This window comes from Ursus americanus, chromosome 20, assembly GCF_024610735.1.
Source record: "Ursus americanus isolate L20-20 chromosome 20, mUrsAme1.1.p, whole genome shotgun sequence".
Lineage (NCBI taxonomy): Eukaryota > Metazoa > Chordata > Mammalia > Carnivora > Ursidae > Ursus > Ursus americanus.
Window position 1 is genome coordinate 23,974,846 of NC_142146.1, and position 24,222 is coordinate 23,999,067.

At 36.8% G+C, this 24,222-nt stretch overlaps 1 protein-coding gene across 2 annotated transcripts in view; it reads right to left on the reverse strand.

Annotated features, from left to right (window-relative positions):
* The window catches only part of KCNH8 (potassium voltage-gated channel subfamily H member 8), a 360,902-nt gene that overhangs the window by 88,576 nt on the left and 248,104 nt on the right, over window positions 1–24,222 (reverse strand). The window contains exons 6-7 of one of the 2 annotated variants that reach the window (XM_045791943.2): window positions 23,048–23,205; window positions 17,855–18,062 (exon numbers count right to left, since the gene is read on the reverse strand). In XM_045791943.2, coding sequence (XP_045647899.1) covers window positions 17,855–18,062; window positions 23,048–23,205 — 366 coding nt within the window. Of the gene's footprint in view, window positions 1–17,854; window positions 18,063–23,047; window positions 23,209–24,222 lie in introns of both variants that reach the window. The other variant, XM_087870334.1, reaches the window with a different exon arrangement.

Sequence of the window (24,222 nt, forward strand, 5' to 3'; positions counted from 1 at the left end):
AAAGCGTGGAAGAAACCGAGATGCCCTTCAACAGATGACTGGATTAAGAAGTTGTAGTCCATATATACAATGGAATATTACTCAGCTATCAGAAAGAACGAATTCTCAACATTTGCTGCAACATGGACGGCACTGGAGGAGATAATGCTAAGTGAAATAAGTCAAGCAGAGAAAGACAATTATCATATGATTTCTCTCATCTATGGAACATAAGAACTAGGAAGATCGGTAGGGGAAGAAAGGGATAAACAAAGGGGGGGTAATCAGAAGGGGGAATGAAGCGTAAGAGATTATGGACTCTGAGAAACAAACTGAGGGCCTCAGAGGGAAGGGGGTGGGGGAATAGGATAGGCTGGGGATGGGTAGTAAGGAGGGCACGTATTGCATGGTACACTGGGTGTTATACGCAACTAATGAATCATCGAACTTTACATCAAAAACCAGGAATGTACTGTATGGTGACTAACATAATATAATAAACATTAAAAAATAGTTAATAAGGATCTATAACATATGCATAACTAAATTCAGAAGCTTGTCCTAATGGACATATATGAAAGCTTGCAGAATTACATGTAAAAAAAAAGTTTATGTGTGTTCTATCCAAACACCCGAAGAATATATTCAAGTTGAGCCTCAACAAACACTGAAGAATCAGTGTTATAGGGACCAAATTCTGTGACAACCAAAGCACGCATTTAGAAATCAATAACAAACACTTAACTACCCAAGTCACATGCACACTGAATGACAATTTTTAAAGATTCAACACTTAAAAATATAGAGCACCAAATAGATTATTTAGGAAAGAAAAGAACTTGCAAATTAATAAGCTAAGTGTCTCATTCACCAAAGAGGAAATTGCAGTAGCCAAAAAAGAAAAATGGGAAAAAAAAGGAAAATGCGTTCTACCTTACTTACTCAGAGAAACAGAAATTAAAACAAGACACTATCTCATACCCTCCACTTCTCTCTGCCCCCAGATTTTTGCAAATTTAAAATCATTGGTGGTGAAGATCTGGGGAAAGAACAGATATAACACTACCAAATAAGACGCTGGAACAATGGGTTATTATTATCATCTACTAGTATCTGCTATTTAATTATCTGCTGTTATTATTAGTAGTACGACTTCTATTTGTGATCATTTATATGGAAGCTAATGAGATAAAATAACACTTTTTTAAATTAATACACTTGCATAATGAAAAATAGCATCTAAGTAAAGCTTAAGCTTAATTTCAGTAAGGAGGGAGCAAGTGGGAACTAGGGGATAATGAGGTTTTGGCATTATCTGTAATATTAAATTATTTTAAAAATACAAATGAAGCAAATATGGCAAAATGTTAGAGGTATAATTTCAAACAGTGTCTACTACATTTGTTCTAAACTTTGTGTATGTTAAACATATTTTATTTAAAAAAGAAATTTCTAGGATACCTCAAACTTTTCAAACTCTGGTTTCTTTTTTGTAAATGGGGTTGAAAATATCTGCTTTATGAAAATGCAATAAAAATCAGATCAGATAATGTACACAAATATATTAAGCACTGAACCATGTATGTAGTTTGTACTAAATAAATGCAAGCTAAATATCAATTTGATGTGTCAATTGTTTTTAAACATGTAAAAAATTACATATAACTCCACTACTTATTGAATTTATTTCTAGTCCATGTGTGTGTGTGTGTGTACTTCTCTTGTATATCAAATAGGAATCACATAATACATAGAAATCTGTATCCTGTCTTCATCATTTGAAATAACCTGAGCTTTTCCCTATGTCATTAAATTTTCACCAAAATCTTGATGTGTTATTTCTTACATTTGTGTTTTCTTGATACTTCCTTTTTTCCTGTCTTTTTCTATATGTTCCATGGTTTGTGTGATTTATAACGTATGTGTACTAAGTTCTCTTTGGTGGCGACATTTAATTTTTCACAAGTCTATCTAATCTATACTTTTCTACTTACCAGTTAATATTGACAATTAACCACTGTAATACCTCCCTGCCCACATCTCTAAGATGGGAAATTTTGTACACTGGAAATTTTCTCCTAATCTTGGGTGAAATAGAAAAGCAACTGAGCCTGGCAGAGTCATCACTCTGCTTTAAAGTGATATCTGTGCAGTAGAGATAATCGTCCCATCTCCTTGCGTACATGCACCCTTCGAATCAGAGGGCAGAGTAGGAGTATGGAATGAAGGGCTTCCGTCTGTGTGGGTCTCTCAAAATTTGAAGCTCAAGTTGTATGTTGGTTATATTTTAAAATCCAAACCTATTTATGTGTCATTTAGTGGAAATTCTTCTTGTTTCTTGTAATAAGAGATCAATGGTTGATCCTAATTTTCAGTGATGGTTAAGATGGTTAAGATGTTTTTATCCTGGTCATTTATACAAATGTTCGTGGGAAGATGGGAGAGGATGCATCAACGGTTGCTATTCAGAAGAACTGTTATCTGGATCCAATCTTAAATTTAGTGATGGGGAAACAGATAAAGAAAGGTAACGTAGATACTAATTTAAGAAAAATCCTGACCCTGATTCTTTTCCATTGAAATCACGGGTTATTTTCTATTACTTCTTAAAAATATTCACTTTACCCTTCAGCACTAGAAATTTAATTATATTTGGATTTGAGAAAAGGAATACATACACTAAATTGTAATTTTAAAAAGACATCCATTAGGTCAACCCTACTCCCTCTTTGGAATAAAGGCTGGAAATCACAAAAACCAGTTCACATATTTTTGGAAGTAGAAATAGTATATCCATCTTCAGAAATACCTTAGAGTAGAAAATCTCCATTGAAAGTCTTTTGTTTCCCTCTTCTTCACATAAAAAATAAGTTGATGTTCTGAAGATTTTGGAAATCATCTGTTCTGACCACCTCATTTTACCCAGAAGAAATATGAAATCTGGAGCCTGGATTGGATTCTTAATTTCATGACTCCCAGTACACTATTCTTCCCAGTGCATCATGAGAAGCAGGCAAGTAAGTAAAATTAGAGGTTTAGAATATTTCTCTCTAGAGCTCCTCCTTACACTAACATCCTGTGATCTATGAACCAAGGTTGGCTGGAATAAAATAGTAATTCAACTGGAGTCAACTCAATTGCCTAAGGTTGATGAGTACAGGGGTTGAAAATAAAATGCTGGAGTTAAAGGCTGCGATGCAAAGGGACTCCCCACTTGGGCTAATCACAATGCTGTCCAAATGACTGAAGTTGTAAGGTATTAGGAAATCAGCTTTGCTTCTGACTCTCATTTAGAGATTAAATCAGAAATGAAAATTTGAACATTTCAATCACAAGTTATTTCTATATTCAATCTAGACAGCAGTATCGCTTTCTTTCAGTTTAAGAAATCATTACATGTCGTTAAAGTTGCACGTAAAGTGAAATTGTGTATAGAGTTTGTTCACATCATAAAATTGACAGTGCATGGCTGTGGCTAAATTCCTCCAATGGTTAAGAACTTTAAGAAGAAGTGGATTAAAGGAGAGGATTTTCAAGGCTTGTATATTATTGTACAGAATACAATTACACTCTAACGGTACAACACCTGGAAAGAACAGAAAGTTGAAGCAATGTTCTACTTGTGAGTTAGGGCAGCTCTGACTGAGTCTCACTCACCCTGAAAGATATGTCAACAGGCTAAGGTATTATTTCAACACACGCAAGTTTCAGGTGCAAGGCAGTTTTCTTTTTCTTTTCTTTTTTTTTTTTTTAAAGATTTTATTTATTTATTTGACAGAGATAGAGACAGCCAGCGAGAGAGGGAACACAAGCAGGGGGAGTGGGAGAGGAAGAAGCAGGCTCATAGCGGAGAAGCCTGATGTGGGGCTCGATCCCATAACGCCGGGATCACGCCCTGAGCCAAAGGCAGACGCTTAACCGCTGTGCCATCCAGGCGCCCCAAAGGCAGTTTTCTTAAAGGAATTATAACATAAATCTTCTCCAAGTTGAAGACAATCTTAGAGATCACCTAGCTCTAGGATGTTTTTGTTTGTTTTGTTTTGTAGGAGCTCATGAGAAAGCATCATGGAATGCACAAACTATAATTTTATGCCAACTATTTATATGCAGGTATGGAATTTATCATCAGAGAGCTACAGCTTCCATCCATTTTCCAAAAGGGCTTATGACTCAAGACGAATTGAGACTCAGTAAGAATCATTTTTGTATCTCGTTTCCACAGAGATAATTGGGACAGATATGGTTTGATAAAATTCCATAGGTCATACAGCTAATTAGCAGCAGGGCTGCAGTTAGAATAGAGGATCCCAATTTCCAAGTTAAGAATTGTTCTATTATACCGTGGTCTTTTACAAAATATATTTTTTGAGGGCCATAGTTTAAAGTTTGGTGGAATATAAACTGTGGAGTATCAAGTATCAATAATAATTTCTGTTAGTGATCTATAAAACATCTCAGTAACATCTAGTGAAGTTAGAGTAAATACTTAATAAAATAGATAATTTTCTCAAGACAGTGTGAAAAAGAGTATAGACATTAGATAAGTCAAGGAGAAATTTATTAGTACTTTAGATTATAAGACTGTTTTCCTAAACATTAATTTAATTAAATAAATTAATTAAAACTTAATTAATTTTAACTTAATTAAAACTTAGATACATATTATTTGAAATATCTATACAATATTATTTTCAAGTCACTAGATTTTTCTTATACCAGTAATAATTGGAACAAAATTAATGGAAAATGGATCCCACCCACGTAAGAACAAAAATGTAAAATATTTAGAAATAAGCTCAATAAGAAATATGTGTAACTTGTATGAAGAAAACTACACACTTTCTCTTAATTATATAAAAATTTTTAAATAGTTGGAGATTAAGTACCATACCTTGGATGACAAAAATATCTCACTGTTCTAAAAGCATTAATTTCCCTGAATTAGTTCTTGAAATTAACTCCAATCAAAATATCATTTGGATTTTTTGGAGGAGGGTTTTTTTTAAAAATATTGATCTAAATGAGTAAATGAGTCAGAATGGCCTCATTCTACTTGCTGTACCAAATTTTAAGCAGTACAGTAATTAAATCTGCAATACTGGTATAAAATTAGATTGTCAATGAAAGAAAAATGAAACCTAGTAATAGCCATAAGTATGCATAATAATTGAGTATGATTAAAATGCCGTATTTAATTAGTGTGAGTAAGTGGATTATTCAATAAATAATACTGAGAAATTATTTAGGCATTTAAAATATGCATGCATACAAGAGAAAGAAAGAAAGAAAGAAAGAAAGAAAGAAAGAAAGAAAGAAGAAAGAAAGAAAGAAAGAAAGAAAGAAAGAAAGAAAGAAAGAAAGAAAGAAAGAAAATGAAAGAAAGAAAGGAAAAGTTAGATCCAAGCCTCAATCAGCTATATTAAACTCCCCCTGACCACTTTTTCTCTTCTTTAGATGCTCACGTTACACCTTTTGGACCACCCTAAAGCTACTGTCTTCAACTTTGAACTTAAATATTTAAAAACAGAAGCATTTGGCACTCTGGGACCCAGAAACATATTACTGTCCCTGAGCTTAACAACCACACAACTCAGGAAAATCCTATAGGGTAGAAAGTAAGAGGTCAGAGGTAGGCAAAATGTCTAGTAATTGAGTCATAGGATCCTTTGGGAGGAGCATAGGAAGTCAATGAATGGTCAGCAAAGCATCACCTCAGAACATAGGCTCCTTGCAGAAAATACTTAAAGGAGACTCTCCCTTCCAAAGTCTACGTCCAGGGCAGGGCTCAAGATATTTGAGAACCAAGCATATTCCTCCAGGGCTGTGAGCCCAAAATGAGACTAGGAAACAGCTGATTGGAGAGTTTTGGATCTAATGAGAGCTATCAGCAGTACCAACCCAAATTTATGTCCAGCTAGAAAATGGAAGCATGTTTGAACAATTTACTAATTCAGAAAAATACACACAAAAAGGATCAGGATAGGGAATGAAAGAGTTGAAATGATTAGCTCTCTCTGGTATCCTGTAAGGGTGAAACCACTGCTTATCATACTCTACACAGTAAGAAATCGAAAATATACTAGAACTGACTTATTCACTGCTACATCACACAAATCCCAAGACCCTAAGTGAGGAGTATGGACTTTAAAATCTATATATTTGAATAGTATATGTGATATTGTAATTTATAATAAGAAATATGTATTTGGTCTTCATCTTGTTTGTGGCACAGAGCTCCTAAAATACCTTTTTTTTGAGGTGACTTTTGCACAGAACCTAAAGATGGGGGCTGACTGCTGAAAAACCAACCATGTGGTCAGAATATTGGAGCTTTCAGTCCCACCCCAGACCTTCAGGGAGGGGAGAGGGGCTGGAGATTGAATCAATCATCAATGACCACTTGTTGTGTACTAATTTGTTATGATTTCAAATCCATGTTTTGAAATTTGTTTTGAACAAAGTCGTTGTGATTAGAACTTGTTTTGACGACTTGTTTTAATGATATGGTTTTGAAGGTGGATATTGATATTATATGATATTGATACTCATATCAGTTGTTAAAAAGAAACTACAGGCCCAAAATGGAGTCACTTTTGCTAAGCCCCATCAAAATTTAATACCTGACCTAACTACAGTTTCAGCCTCTCCCAAGGAGTGCAATTTTAAGGTTTTTTTGTTTTGTTTTGTTTTGTTTTGTTTTGTTTTGTTTTGTTTTGTTTTTATGTGACAGAGAGAGACAGCCAGCGAGAAAGGGAACACAGCAGGGGAATGGGAGAGGAAGAAGCAGGCTCCCAGCAGAGGAGCCTGATGTGGGACTTGATCCCGGAACGCCAGGATCACGCCCTGAGCCGAAGGCAGACGCTTAAGGACTGTGCTACCCAGGCGCCCCAAGGAGTGCAATTTTAAACCAATAAGTCTGGAATTTCTCGATCTGCCCTCCTGAGGTCATTTGCATGTTGAGTAAGGCTCTCTGTCCTTCCTGCTAAGGGAAGATGACCTTGCCTGCAACAATCCTTTGTGTTCTTGTGCTAATAACTTCCTCGTCCTGCACCATTTCTGCTTGTAAAAATCTTCTGTTTGTAAACCTACTCGGGGCTGCTTTCTACTTGCTAGATGGGATGCTGACCTGAATCGTTGAAAAAGGTAATTTGATGTTCCAATTTACTCAGTTGAATTTCTGTCCTTTAACGCAACCATACCCTTGTTTACTGTGCTTTCTTGATAACTCCCATATCTGGCTCCCCACTGCCAACATCCTTTGTCTTTAGCTGACAGTAGTATTTAAGATGAAGGCATGGATTATTTTTGCAAGTTACTCAATTTTCCTGGGTTTCTCCCATGTATACAGGAGATATACATGTTATTATACTTCTGTTTTCTCCTGTCTATCTGTCTTTTGATTACAGGGGTGTCTCCACCTAGAACCTAGAAGAGTAGAGGGAAAATTATGTTTTTCCTCACATAGAAACAGAATAGCTCCTGCTCAAATGTGATTTGAATACTGAAGAAATTAAATATTCGGATAGTCAAAATATCCTTTTTAAAAAGATTTTATTCATTCATTTGAGAGAAAGAGAATGCACAAGCAGGGGGAGAGGCAGAGGGAGAGGGAGAAGCAGACTCCCTGCTGAACTGGGAGCCCAAAGTGGGGCTTGATCCCAAACCTGGAGATCTGATCTGAGCCAAAGGCAGATGCTTAACCATCTGAGCCACCCAGGCACCCCTGGATAGACAAAATATCCTAATGCTATTCAATTGAAATAGAATCCTGACATTTGGCTTTCTATACTTTATTTATTTTTTATTCAGTTTTTAATTTTAATTCCAGTGGAGTTAACATACCGTGTTATAGTAGTTTCAGGTGTACAATATAGTGATTCGACAATTCCATACATTATGCAGGGCTCATCATGATAAATGTATTCTTTAATCCTTTCTACCCATTTCACTCCCCCCCCAACTAACCTCTCCTCTAGTAGCCATCAGTTTGTTCTCTAGAAAGAGTGTGTTTCTTGGTTTCTCTCTCTCTCTCTCTCTCTCTCTTTGGCTTCCTATTATTGTATGATCTATACTTCATAGCAATACAGTTTAACCAAATGAGCAATGAGAATTTTGTTCTTTAATTGTATAAATGATGAGATAATCTAAGGAAAGACCAACCCGGTGTACCTTACTTCCAAACACTGAAGGAAGACTAATTTCAGAACCTCTTCCTCTTTGAATCTGAGTGAGATGACCCATTGATATGGGACAGAAGCCTTTACTTGCGGTCCACTCATTCATTCCTGCATTCACCCAAATACATGTATTATGCATGGGTTCTTTAGATGGGCGCACCAAGATCAGTATCATGGGAAGAACATAAAGACAGGAGTTTGTGGCAGAGTATGTACATAATGTCTCTCTGGAAAGAGAGAAAGAGAGATACACTTATACGCATATGCATATATGCATGTATGTGTGTTTGTGTGTATGTTACTAACACAATGATTGTGTCATAATTCTACAGCAATTTTCAGTTTGCAAACTGTTTCTATATATATTAGTTTGCTTAAGCTCACCCAACTGATGAGGTAGAGAAGCAGAAAAATGTTCACCTTTAGCTCAGAAGGCTGACCTATAGCTTGCACAGTCTCTATAAGGATCAAGTAAGTGCTGGTTGCTACAAACTTAAAGGGTCTCATGACTGCCGGTACATCTCACTGATAGTTAATATCGAGCTGAATGATAAGCACCAGAGAGATCTCGGTGAAAGTAGTTTTATGAGTAGAAACTTGAAGACACACTCATGTTCTAATACTCCTTGCATATCCCGTCCCCTTTGAGCACTAAGCATATAACCACCAGCTTTATACAGCAAAAGTGAAGCTCTTTCTGCACATGGGTCCTGTCCCCATGCTACTTGAATAAAATTACTAGTTTACACCATAAAAGGTCTCAAGAATTCTTTTTCTTTTTTTTTTTTAAAGATTTTATTTATTTATTCGACAGAGATAGAGACAGCCAGTGAGAGAGGGAACACAAGCAGGGGGAATGGGAGAGGAGGAAGCAGGCCCACAGTGGAGGAGCCTGATATGGGGCTCGATCCTGGAACGCCGGGATCACGCCCTGAGCGGAAGGCAGACGCTTAACCGCTGTGCCACCCAGGCGCCCCTCAAGAATTCTTTCTTGACCATCATGATCAATGATCCTGCAACACAACTACTCTCTAAAGTAGGTATTTTTTTTATTATTTCCATCTTATAGATGAGGATACTCTCTCTCCCTATTCGTAAAGATTTACTGTGAAATGATACATGTGGTATCCCATATTTTTAAAAAGATAAAAATAATAATTATTCCTCCTACTATGATACTAAGTCTAGTAACTATTCCTAAGGTGTGTGTTTTTAACTCCAAATTCACAGGATGTTAACAGAATATTAATAATGCATAGTACAAAAAAGGAAAGGTTATGAGGTAAAATAAATGTATGCAACATTTGGGTTAAATAAAGTTTAATCAGGGGCGCCTGGGTGGCTCCGTCGTTAAGCGTCTGCCTTTGGCTCAGGTCATGATCCCAGGGTCCTGGGATCGAGCCCCGCATCGGGCTCCCTGCTCCTCTGGGAGCCTGCTTCTCCCTCTCCCACTCCCCCTGCTTGTGTTCCCTCTCTCGCTGTCTCTCTCTGTCAAATAAATAAATAAAATCTTAAAAAAAAAAGTTTAATCAGGTTCTTTGGGATTTCTCTGAGCTCACACTGTGCTAATTTACCTGGTCAGTCCTTCATGATGGGATGGAGTGGCTTCATTTCTCAAACTTATATGACAATAGAACCATTTATTGCTTGGAGTGTATAGTCTGAAGACTGAATGTATTTGGAAACTCTGGTACAAGGAGATTCTGAGTATATTTCAGCCTCAGTATTTTCTAATTGTTAAGTATGAAGTATGTCCTCTTTTTGAGCAACCCTGGCAATGTGAAATCATATTAACTCCCAGTCTGCTACCTGGAACCCAGAATTTCCCTATCAAAGGATTGAGAACATTAGGCCATTAAAAGCTAATTTTGTACTGCTTGATTTCTAAATGCCCAAATAATTTTGAAACACCCAAGGTCAGACTATGGAGATAATTCAACCTCAGAATTGGACATCTATATATACTTTATTTCTTCAATTTTTATGCAAAGTTTATCATTATATTCAGAAAGTACAATGAAAATCTGAATTTTAAGAATAAACCATTTGCCACCTGAAACTAATGTGACATTATGCGTCAACTATACTCAAAAAGAAAGAAAGAAAGAAAGAAAAGGATAAACCATTTGCTCCTTATGGTAAAAGAGTAAAATCTTGCTCTGAAAAATGAAAACGTTTCTGTTTTCCAGAAACCTTTACAAAAATAGAACATCGGCAACTCTTTTTAAAACTGGTGGTATTCAATTTTAGTTTCTCAGAACTACCAATAATATAAATTGTTTCTGATGATGATATTTAAACCACTATGTTGGGACGCCTGGGTGGCTCAGTTGTTTAAGTGTCTGCCTGCAGCTCAGGTCATGATTTCAGGGTTCTGGGATCGAGTCCCACATTGGGGGTCCTTGCTCAGCAGGGAGTCTGTTTCTCCCTCTGCCTCCTTCTCCCCCTGCTTTACTCTCTCTCTCTCTGACAAATAAATAAATAAACAAAATCTTAAAAAAAAATTAAACCACTGTGTTGTATTGCTTCAGCATTGAGGTTAATTCTTTCTCAGTGGATCTCCCTGGTCCATTACTATGTCCAAATAAATTCACAGATGTGATGAGGATTGAAAAGGGATAGCAATGTGGAAAAGGATAGGAAGGACTGAGCTGTTGCTGGTTTAGGACTGGGAATATTAAAGTCGCAGAAATCTCCAAGACTGTTTAAAATCTTGCTACTCAAAGTATGGTGGGGGGACCAGCAGTCTGGGATTTGCCTGGGAACTTGTTAAAATATGCTGGGTCTCGGGCTCCATCTCAGACTTACTGAATTAAAATCTGTATTTTAATACAATACTCAGGTGATTTATTTATTTATTTTTTTAATGATTTTTTATTATATTATGTTAGTCACCATACAGTACATCCCCGGTTTCCGATGTAAGGCTCGATGATTCATTAGTTGCGTATAACACCCAGTGCACCATGCAATACGTGCCTTCCTTACTACCCATCACCGGTCTATCCCATTCCCCCACCCCCCTCCCCTCTGAAGCCCTCAGTTTGTTTCTCATAGTCCATAGTCTCTCATGTTTCATTCCCCCTTCTGATTTCCCCCCCTTTCTTTATCCCTTTCTTCCCCTACCGATCATCCTAGTTCTTATGTTATACTCAGGTGATTTAAGTACACATTAAAGTTTAAGATCTTGTGTTTTAAAAAAAAGCCCAGGTGTCCCTCACTAGGGTACATTTTAATGGCTGGAAACCTCCATTTTAGGCTTCCCCCGCCTTTCTTTATTTCATATATTCCCAAAATGAGATTCTATAGATAAGGGTTATCTAAAAAAGTTTTTTATAATCCTTTATACAAAACCTAAAAATGTAGAGTACTAGTCAATTCTATCTTCTTAAGGAAAAATTGGTATAATTATTGAAATAACCCTGCTCATGATATCATAAGACTGGTCGCTTTTTTCCCCATTGCATGAGGCTTGTAAATGCTAAGCAGTTAATAACTAGAGAACCCTTTGAATCAATCAGCTTTTATGATGTTTTATCCAACTTGGATCAGATTTAGGATTAAAATGATCAATGCAAGTTTGAAAATGATATCTCTCTTTTTCTTTTTTAATGATTTTTTATTATATTATGTTAGTCACCATACAGTACATCCCCGGTTTCCGATGTAAGGCTCGATGACTCATTAGTTGTGTATAAAAAATGATATCTCTCTTAATCCTTTTCCTCCCTTTCTAGATTTTTGGGCTCCCCCCCCCTGTTCTTGGTTATTTGTACAGATACACTTTTAGGCAACCACAATGGATAAGCTTACTCCAGCCAAAGGATTAAAAGATAAAAAAGCTTCTCTCTGTTATAGTATAGTTTCATCTCTAACCTCTGTAGCAGATTTTCTATTTTAAAGTTCAGCATGTCATAGCTTTAGAAGCAGAGATAACTTTGAGAAAGAATGTAAGGAAGCATTTTGGCTACAACTGGGAGCTACTGACCAAGATGCAGTCTAGCCGAGGGAGCGCAGCTTGGTAAGTAGAAGGCCACTGTGATGTTTACGTAAGGAGCGCAGACTGTACGGCAGGAAGCAAGAAGCATTCATGATGACCACATCTCCACTTTTCAGTTAATTCCATTTGACATGATGATGTCCGAGGATATGATTCATAGAAACATTTTAATAAATGTTTTTGTAAGTCGTGCTGTTTGCTTTTAAATGTAAGGGTAAAGATGTTATCGTAGAAGACAGTCATCTTTTTTTTTTTTTTTTTTTTTGGCTGTTTAAAATCTTATGTGAAGCAGGTATTTTCCATCATACGTAGTAATGGGGAGATAACAGGGCCCCGCTTCCCACCACGGAAGTGTAAGGTGGGAAGTCCTTCTCACCCCAGCAGTCAGTATCTGAGCATGCGACCTAAGCTTGGCCACTTGGATTCTCCCTTCAAGGACTGTGAATCAGAGACAAACAGGAGGTAGGACTAGCCCTAATTAGTATAAAGAATGGAGGAGGTGGTTGTATTGGTGGTGGCTCTCAGCTGCAAGAATGTACTATGTACCAGACTATGTTAGGAATGTCAACTTGAGTACCTCCAATACTCAAAACCACTGAGGGTCAGTACTACCATACCCACTTTACAGACGAGAAAACTAAAGATCCTTGTATAAAAAGTCACACACTGAAGTCATCGTGGCCAAAATCACATGCCTAGTAAATCCCTGAAGCAAGATTCAAATCCAAATCTTTCTCATTTAAATCAGAACCATTATATTCAGTATCCTAAGGAGCTCTTTAAGGACTAATTCAACATCACTTATTGAACTTTATAAGTCATTAATTAACTTCATCTGTTAACATTAAAATAATATATCCCTACATTAATTGCCATGTACAGAAATATGCATGTTTTCTCACACATTTCTAGCTGGGTATTTATTGAAGACTTCTTATAGAAAATAAGTAAAGACACCCCCCGCCCCAAAGAGATCATTCTGAAACATGTCTGCAGCCAAAATAAAAATTTTAATTTAAAAATCACACTTAGGGGTGCCTGGATGGCTCAACTGGTTCAGCGTCTGACTCTTGATTTCAGCTCAGGTCATGATCTCAGGGTACTGAGACGGAACCCTGCATGGGGCTCTGCACTCAGTGGGGAGTCGGCCTGAGATTCTCTCTTGCTCTCTCCCGCTGCCCCTCCTCCCACTCTCTCTCTTTCTCTCTCTCTCAAATAAATAAAACTTTTAAAAATTAAAAAAAATAAATAAAAAGCACACTTAGACCCAGTTGTGTTATGCTGCTTTAATGTAGTGTTAAATATTGCCCTTGAAGCACTAAGTTCCATAAAAGTTTTCTATATCCAAATAGGCTTAGAGGACAGATGTTGGACCTGTCGCCTATAGTAACTTGGAAGGGGAAATCTGCATGTGAGCAATCGTCAGGCTATGTGAAATTTACCAATTTTTCAGAGACTGACTCAAATATAAAGTGTGGGCTTTTTTATTTTGAAGATAGGCAAAAGCATAAAATTTCTTGTCCAGCACTACAACTAAACTTAAAGGCACATATTTTTTAGAGCAATTCTTAATACCCTTCCCATATGAAATCATAATATCAGTAGTCACAGTTCACGGTACTTTCCTTATTAGAAGTAACTGTCATAATAAAATGGTAATGATGTCTGTAATGGCTACTATCTGTCGAGAATTTACTAGGTGCCAGGCACAGTGTTAAATGCTTCCATAGATTTGCTAGTTTAGTACTGGCAACCCTAATGAGATAGGCACCATTATTATTGCCAGTTTATAGATACCGAAAATGAAGCAGAGCAAAACATCTCCCCCTAGTCCCTGGTGGTCTATATTCAAAAGATCACTGCATGAGAGAATTTCATGCTTCGCTGAATGGTCTTTAAAGATCTGGTCCCTGACTCCTGGCCTCTTTAGCTTCATCACCTTACTACCCCATTCACTCTTTATGCTGGTTCCTAGCAACCTGCTTCATGTAGTCACATTCCAGCTCTCACGCATGCCCCTTCCTCAGCATCTGTAGACACAAGACCTGTTCATCCCTTAAAACCAGCTCATCTTGGAAAAGCCTTTGCTGATATTCTAGCTAGATCTAGCTGCCTCCCCTCTATGCGTGTTCCAGTTACAGAACTATCACACTGCGATATATCCATTGAGCTATTTGTCTCTGTTTGACTACTGGACTTCAAGTTCCATGACGTTAAGTATAATATCAGTTTTGGTAACTCAAGCGCCTTACACAGGACCAAGCAAGCGTGCAGTGGGCACTCAAAACATATTTTTTGAATGAGTAACCAAATCTTCAGTGATCACCCTATTTGTTCTTCTCCTCTCAATCTTCCTGCCAAAAAATATTTGTGAAATTAGAGCCATTTCCTCTAATTTCATAATATCCAAAATTATTAGAAGGAGTTTTACACAAGGAGTTAGGGAATCTAGGTTCTCGTCCCATGACTGTCACTTAGTAATTGAATGATCTTGAAGATTGACTCATTCAACATTTTTTTTTCACACATTTGCCATGTGCTAGGAACTATACACCCCAGCGGGGATACAGCAGTGGATACAACAGATAATAACCCCTACATCACAGAGCTTGTATAGCCTAGAGCTGGATTTCTGACTATTAAAAAAAAAAAAAAAGTTAGGCTAAGGTCCTCCCAAGGCTAAAATTCCATGAAACAATAAGCCAAACCTTACATATCTTAAAATATAGTATAAAAGCTCATAAGAATATGTTAAAAATAACACCAGGCAAATCTGTTCATAACCAGCCTCTGGTATAATTAGTCCACGAGTATTAATTCTTCCTTCCAAAAATAGGTAACTTATAGAGAAGCGATATTACAATCTTTTTTAAAGATTAACTTTGATTTGATCTGATGCAAAATACTGGAACTCTTTCTAGCTGTAAGTAGTAGACCTGCCAAGGACAGAAAGGGGGGAAAAATTATTTCAAGGCAATTAATGATGATTAGAAAGAAAATTCCATTTATCCCTTGGGAATATGAATCTGTTCTATAATCTAATGTTAGTCACACCATAAAGAACTTTATTTGTGTGAAGAATTTTTTTGATTCATGGTAGTTGGACCAAAAAGGTAAAACAATACTGGTGTACAAATTCTATAGTAAAAACTAAATTAGCCTAGATTCTCAGCTGCTTCATTACAAAATTAGGTAGAAAAGGTCATAATTATTGGTGTCCAAATCTCAGCTGGAGAACATTTTAAATGAACATTAACACAAGTAATTTTAAGGGCAGGGAAAGTCCTTGTAACCAAGGCTGTAAATCCAATATTGACAGACATAATTAGCATACTACCTTTCTGATCATATTCTGAGAGGTGTTGGGACAGGAAATCTAATTCTCTAAAGATAAAGGTTCAGTCATTCTTATCATAACTGAGTAAAACATATCAATTCTTTAACATGCTGTGATCACAAGATGTACTTCCTGACACATCCTTTTTCCTCAAACTTGTTGACATTGCGTGGTTGCTATTGACAGTTTATGTGGACGCTGAACTATGATTTAAAAAAAAAAAGCACACAATACTGGGTTTGTTCTTCCATTAAAGTCATAAATCATGGAAACTGAAATAGTCTTTTGACTTATGTGGTGAGTTTTTTCACTTTCTAGATGAGGAAACCGAGGGCCTATAGAGGTGAACAAAATTGCTGCAAATCTCACAAGTAGTTAGTGGTGGAGCCATGACCAGGACTGTTCTGCTGCCCCAACCCAATGTTTTCTCCTCTTCCTTGTATTATGTCAGTGCTTTCTTGGTGGCTTGACTTCCACCTCACAAGCTCCCGTTCATTACACTGAACCACAGCATCAGGTTTAAGAGTACGAGTGGTAGGGGGCAATATTGAAGCAGTTTAGATGGTTGGCTTCTTTTTTCTTGGAAAATCAATACCTCTGTGTGTTTGTGGGAAGAAAAACAACAACTAGTTTGTACATCTGCAGCATAACTGGTGTGTTGGAAATGAAACAAAAAGCTTTCCTCATCTAACTAAATTTGAGAGCGTGAATAAGCTGAATTTCCCCATCTGGAGACTCTCAGACTAGACAGGCCTTACAAATTAATATGAGTGTATAGGTCTGGGGCCTGAAGGAAATTAGGTCAGGCCCAGAAAGGAATCAGGTGGCTGACCACAAGTCAGCATCTTAATATGGATTCAAAACAAAGGGCAGAGATCTGATGCTGTAATTCACTGAACACCATTAGACTACACCAGAGTGTGCGATGAGGGAGCCTTCAGGACAAGAAAATAGAAAGGGAAACCATACTAAAGGATAGTAAATGTTTTAATCCAAGTACAACCCAGACTTCAATCCTCCTTTTAATCAACTCTTCTCTGTCCTCCCCCCACTGTCTTTTCCTCTCCCTGTCTTCCCTCTCTCACTCTCTCACATCTCATCTCATATTCGTTCTATGTAGAATATACCTGCTTTCACGCTGCAGTTTAATTTCTCCCTTGACTTCATTTCTGAGAATTAAGATCCACAGCAAGACACAGAAGAAGTACTTTGATAAGGAAGATAAAACCAGTCTGAGATGAAAATTATCAGAACACATTCATTGCTTTGGTGTAGCTTAGGGTCAAAATTGAGATGTGTAGGAGCCTTTTTAAGAATGTAGACAGGAGATCCACTCCCCGGAATCTGTTTTTTTAGGGTCTCCAGCTCATTCTCCAAAGACATACTTTGAAAGCTTGATGTATGCCCTCTGGTGAGAGGGTGGCATTGTGAGAGCTAACCCCGGGGTGTTCCCAATGCATTCTGCCATTAAGTGTTGGTATGAAAAGTTAGAGCATGTTTCTCTCTTGGGACTCTCTGTGGCTTCATCCCTGTGCAAAGGTCTGAGCTTCCAAAAGTTCAAGATTGATTTTTGGAGAAAGGAAGTGAAGAGTTTTCTAGCCAACCAAGAAACAGATTCTTTTGATGAAATGTCAGAATAAGAGGGGGAAAAAAAAAAAGAATTCTACACGGGATACTCTGACAAATCTCTAAAGGCAATGACTGGGAGAAGAATGCAGATATTTTTGGAGAGAGGGTTATAGTCTTCAGAATTTCATTTTCTGTAAAGTTCTTTTGGTTAACATAAGTTTAAAAATGTGTTCCTGTGCAGCACATTTCAGATTCATTTATGCAGAATTATGTAACACTTGGGAAAATCTCCCTTAAATTCCCATGCATTATGGGGACACAAAATTCTACAAATTATATTTGTGAATATCCAGTCCCCTCTTATCATCACAAATTCTCAAACTATACTAAATGTGGAAAGTGTGTCACTATAATATGTTACTCTCTCTCTCACTGCAACGACCGCCATAGGCCAGTTGCCCAGTGATTCAATGGTACCAGCTCTGCATTCAATATGTCAGATAAGATCACACATTACTTATCTAAACACGTCCACAGACTGGCCGGTCACTTTAAACAGTTAGCCCATTGAAATCTTAACCCATTACTCTTTAAAATATATATAACGATTTTCCAAAAAACTTTCTCAAAAAAAATCACTTGTATCATGGACGGCCCCCCAGCCCCTAAAAAATATTAGACAAATCGACAGTCAGAGGACATATTTATGGACTCATCTTTCACCTCCTTCAAATTCTAGACAATCTTCCTTTTCACTTAAAAATGGAAAATGTGACAAATGTAAGCCCTTACCAACTTCCCACTTCAGAAGGCTGTTGTCTTCCCTCTCCATTTTTCCAATGACATACCAGATACACGCCATCCAGTGTGCAAGGAGCGCAAACATGGACATGAGCAGAGTCAAGACGATTGTGCTATGCTGGGAATAACGGTCCAACTTCTGCAGGAGACGCAAAAGACGCAGCAGCCGGACGGTCTTCAGGAGATGCACGAGAGACACCTGTGGGAGGAGACAGAGCAGCACAACTTGGCCCACGGCTCATTCCATGCTACGACAGTTACTTTAACATACAGCCATTCTGCAAAGTTTTTGAAATTAAATATAATCACGATTCCAATCCTATGGTCATTTTTATGACCATACCAATGTCCCTTCTCAATATATTATATCAAGAGGTGGTAGAATAAAAGATAAGACAATTTAATTTCTTCAAATTAATACTTATTTTCCTTAAGATTTATCTTTTTTTCTCTACTATTTGATTGAATATAATTTTGTATGTTCCGATACACAACTGACACACATTATGGTTTCGGGATTGAACATAAGGTGTCTCCACCTCTTACATACATTTTCTTTCAATTCCACATCCCTTCCTCCATGTAAGAGTGGCTTTATAACAATAATTTGTATTCACTGAAGTAAAACCCTGTGAAGTGGTAATAAAGGTAACTTCGTTTTTGAAGCAAACAGTGATAAGATCTATCAAACTTGTGTAAGATCTACTCACAAATAGCAGTAGCATCTCCTGTCTCGTGTGCTATGCTCTCTTCTTTCTAACATCATCGATGGAGAAAACACATGCCTGAAGCTTATACATTCTGAGTCCTCTCTCAAACAAACATGCTTAGGGAACCAAAATAAAATGGAACAAAATTTTTGAAAACTCTCCTAGGTCCTGTCTTTGTATGCACTAAAACAATACGCTTGCAGCTAAGGGATTATTTTCCTGACTTCAGGACCCAACTGAAAAGTGTGCACCATTGGGGTCCACCAGAATGGTCACTCTCATTGTTAACAACACATGTGGTGCACTAATGCATACTCTTTCACACCTCAAAGAGCCTCAAGGAGCATTCTAAAACAGAAAAGGCAAATAAAGTATTAGCTCATATGCAAACAGAGTTTGATAAATTACTTGACCTTTTCTAACTTGGGGTGTGTGTGTGTGCAAGGAACCCTAAATAAAGGGGAAGAAATTCGTTTGTATGACTACACCTAAGAACGGTATTTCCTCAGCAGACAGAATCATAAACAAGGTCAGCATCTTCTGGAAATTTGCCTTTATAATTAGCTCTAGAGTCTGTTGACTACTAGTTCCTTCCTCCACTATCCATCTCTCCTTATGTCTAAAAAATTGTACCTAGAGCATGCCTGACATATAGTAAGTGCTCAATAAATATGTGTTAAATGAATGGGTAATAAATTGAGATACAAAACACTCTACACTCAATATAATAATAGAAATTCAATGAAAGTGTTTACAGTTGTAATCTTATAAATTATTCTCTACTGAAATATAATAAAATCATCAGGTCAATTGAAGCACTTGCCAGCTAGCTGTGCTTTTATTTCTTTTTCTCATTCTTGTGTGTCTAGTTTTATTTTCTTCTCCTTCACAGCCAAGTTCTCATCTGTCATTTCTCCAGCTCATTGTAAACCAGATGATTACATGCCAGTACTTTGCAATATCTACTTTGTAGCTTGGAGGAATTACCGGGGGTGGAGTTTGTTTTATAGGTAGAAGAATCTGATAGATAGATGACAGTTTTGTAATTAAAATGAAACCTCAAACAGAAGTCCCAAATGGAGGAAGCCATCTGCTGTGGACTGAATTTTGTCCCTCCAAATCTCATGTGTTGAAGCCCTAGCCCTCAATGTGATGATAACTGGTGATGGGGCCTTTGGGAAGTGATTTGGTTTAAATGAGGTCATGAGGGTGGAGTCCTCAAGATGGGATTAGTGCCCTTATAAGAAAAGCCCAGAGAATGCTCCCTCTCCCCCTCTTCTCTTCCTCTCTCCCTGGCTCCCTCTCTCCTTAACCCAGTCTCTCACTCTCCTCGCCATATGAGAACACAGCAAGAAGACAGCTATCTGCAAGCCAGGAAGAGAGCCCATGTGAAGAACCAAATTGGCTGGAACCTTGATCTTGGACTTCTCAGCCTTCAGAACTGAGAAATAAATTTCTATTGTCTAAGCCGTCCAGTCAATAATATTTTGTTACAGCAGCCTGAGCAGACGAAGACACCACTGAGCATAGAATATTGATGTGGTCAATCTCCCCATTTTCTCTGACCAGAAAAAGGATGTTCGAGGGAAGAATGGGGGTTGTCTTTACATGAGAACAATAGTCGTTTGGAAAAACACTTTTGAAAAAAATATATACTTATTCCCATCTGCGTCAACAGCTTCTTGCTGCAAGATGTGAGTTTGGACTCTTAATGAATGACACAAGAAAGAAGCATATTTGATTTAGATGGAAATATATAATCTGAAAAAAGGGAAAGTATTCTTTCTGCTCTTGGGATGTTGCTCTGAATTTGTCACTGATAAAAATTAGAAGCACCTTATAGGCAGGTGCAGACAGTGATGTAGTCATCAGAACCCCCGATCTAATAGTAGTTTCCCCTATTACCAGGTGGACATAACCGCCCCCTCGCAATCCACTAGGGGGGAGAAAGAGAGAGAGAGAGAGAAGTTGATTAACATGTACTGAGGTCTTTCTAGGTGTTTGACACTTAGCAAGGTATTTTATAGAAATGTTGCCTTTTTAGGCTGCTGAGAAACCCTGTAGCGATTTTTATGCTCATTTTGCTGATTTTGATGTTAACTTCCCAAGGAAGTCACTCAGATGGTAAATGGTAAGACTGGGATTTATACTTTTGCTTTTTTCACTCTATCATATTTTCTATGTCTCATTCACAACTTCGTCTCTCAGAGTGCCTTTCATAGTGACTTACACACACTGAATCGTATTAAAGAAATGTGTGAGTTGTATATAAAACATTTACCATCAGCAATTATGGGCAAAGTCAAAATTAGAGCATCCAATACGTTTTTGGTGGTTGTAATGCGTTTTTGAATGTCATCTACAGAGATGCACTAACTGGATGTATTTTAAATCTGGAAAGCCAACGCCTGTGTTTGCTTATTTATTTATTTCTCCCCCTCCCCTTTTTTTGTAAGTCTGTGCAATATAAAAATCACATAATGTGTAAACTTTTCCTCATAACTTATGTTTTCCTGGGGAGTAAATATAATACATTGAACAAGCTTTTCTGTTCAAACAAAATATTTCATCTTGACTAATGTATTTGGGGCATAGCAAATTTATGTGCCAATTTGTTAAGGATCATATGCTCACTCCTGTGAGAAGCAGAAAAATTACCACTGAAAAGAGATTTCTTTATTCCTTCCTCTTTTTCTTTCTTTCTAACATAGATGCTGAATGTTCTTTATAAAATGTTCATGCCAGATTTCACAAGACAGAATGAAGAAAGGGAGCAAGAATGCAGTGAAAGTGTGCAAGTATTTAAAATTCATCAAAATATGAGAAATAGACTTTTTCAAAAATCCTTGGTGTTAATTTTAGGCAATGAGGATGTTAATGATATATAAATATACTATGTATCTTAAAATTGTATATATTTTAAAAATAATTATATAACATATATTTTAAATGATTCTATTTGTTCAGTGCCCAAAGAGAAATGGAATATAAAAAAATATTATTAGTATTTAGTAGCAAAGCAGTAAGTTAAGTTAGAGTACAGTCTATTAAACACCATTTATTTAATAATTCTCCAGGAGAATGTGGAAAATTTTTCTTAGCATTTTGTGAATTATGTGTTTCTTTTGAATTTTTTTTTGTTGCAATCTTGCAAAAGCCTTGTTTTAAGTCATTATGCGTTCATTATAGTACACTTATCTAGTCAAATTCAATTTTAAAAAGCACTTTAAAAAGCCTGGATAACAATTCAATGTGGCACTGATTGATATTATATACTAAATTTTCCCCCAGAGGTTTCCTTTCAGTTGACTTATAAACCTCTTAAAGATGTTGACACCCTCAACTTTCCATCTTAAAAAAAAAGAAGAAAGAAAGAAAGAAAGAAAGAAAGAAGAAAGAAAGGAAGAAAGAAAGAAAGAAAAAAGAAAAATACTATTAGGTAATTAACAAATGCAGATATCTGTACTAAATAGGCAGGATTACAGTTCAATCTTCATTCCGAAGTCAATAAAGACTGTATTTGAAAAACACTGATCACCTTATTATTGAAAACTATGCTTTTAAATTCTTGATGGAGAATCTCAAGGGGTTGTCAACTGAGTAAGAAATATGTTTAATTTGAACTAATGTTTAGTAAATTTTTGCCTGCTAAAATTGGTTACTCTAGCAGCAAATTGCATTACTGGCCCCCAAATGCTATCATACCTCCCTAAAAGTCTCTCTATGTATAAGAGAGCACTTAATGTTTTTAAGAACAACAATTGTTCAATAGTAAAAATAGCTACTACCTTAAGTGGACATACTTGCTTTCCTGTGAGGAGACATGAGGTTTTATAAAGGCTTTCCACGAAGAAAGAGGAGAAGTTACAATCCTAGAGAAAAATTAAAAATCCAACAGAGCTCTCTAGTTCATAGTCATTGTGTCATTTAGGTTTCTGCCCACCCAACGTTTTTACAAGGACTTCTAAGAAGTGGTTGAATACTTTTATTTTAATTTCTGTATTCTTCCGTATCTTGATCAGTCTTTTATTTGTTTTGCAGGTGAATAATGAAATACTCAAGAGGTAGAGAGTAAAAGTCATAAAACTGGAAGAAATCTTAAACTCTCCCCTGAACTTCGGAGGCAAATATCTGCTTCAGTAATATAAAGTAATGCTTATATTCCTGCAGATGGTTTCCTTACCAAAGGATCTGTTCTGAGTCAGTACTGATGATAAACTCAGGCTTTTGGTATATCCTGGTCTAGATATTTAAATAACTCAAAGAGGAAAGGTAAATTTCAAAAGGAAGTAACTTCCTCAAGTGGACAATCTGTGGCCTGTGTACCACTGGCCACTTTGGCATCTTTATTCAGGAGCGCACGAAGTCCTGCATGCACAAATTGTCACAAACACTTAAAACCTGAACATGTGGAAAATAAACACAGGGTTAAAAATAACCTTCAAGGTCATGTGGAAGGGAGCACTTTACTCACCACTGTGACGTTGAAAGCGTACAGGAGATCAAAAGGCAGGGCAGCGATTAAATCAATGATGAACCACGTTGTGACGTAGTGGATGCAAATTGATCTTGCTTCAAAGATAACTTGGCCAGACTTGCTGACATAGGTTGTTCGGAAATTTAAAATAATATCTGCTTGAGAAAAAAAGAGAAAGAGAAGGAAGGAACAGAGAGAAGAAAAAAGAGGAAAGACAAGGAAAGAAGGAAGGATGGAGGTAGGCAGGCATGCAGGAAGGGGGGGAAGAAAGTTGTATAAAATGAAATAAAATCAGACAAATGGTAACCTCCTAATGTATTTCAGACTGAAAATACCTGAAATACTCTCCTTGACAGATGCAGTTCAATTAACAAACAGGTATTGAAGAAGGGTAAAGAAAGTAATATTTTCTGAGCGCTTAATACATTCCAGACATTGGGCCACACGTTAGCATAATTAAAATGAATAAAAATAACAATAACAATAGTCATCAGTTACTAAATGTTCACTCCGTACTGGGTATTGTCCTAAGAACTTAGCGTAGGTCATTTCACTTACTCCACAGAACATGGTCTTAAGTAGACAGTATTACCTCCAAGTTAAAGAGGCAAAAACAAAGTCTTAATGAGGAAAAAGTAACACATCCATGATCAAAATGTCAACAGTGGCAAAGATGGTTTTGAACACAGATATAATTTCTAGTCTGTATTCTTTTTTAAATAAAATTATACTTTATTTCATGAACAAAGTTTTACTAATCTCTGTGTGGGCATAGAATTCGTCTCTGCCCTAAAGGTACTTATATTAACAAAATACTGGAAGATTCTTGTTTGGATTTCTAGGTTAAGTTTCCCCATTCCATTTTCATGGACGGTGTAATCATTTTAAACCTTTCCCTACATCATTCTTTTATTATATTTTTATTTTATATTCTACTTTATATTTACTTTTAATTTATATTCTATTTTATTATTTATTGAGCTTTTTACAATATGAGGCCCTCATGAGCACTGGTGAAATGACAGCCAGACCACAGGATCATTTTAGGCTCACTCCTGCTGTCTATGAATAAACATCTTGGAGTCTGTTATACTAGACCCTGGGTTAAATATCATTAAAGCACTGGAAAAGATTACCTTTTCTTTAGTTTGTTTTAGAGTTGAGCACAACCA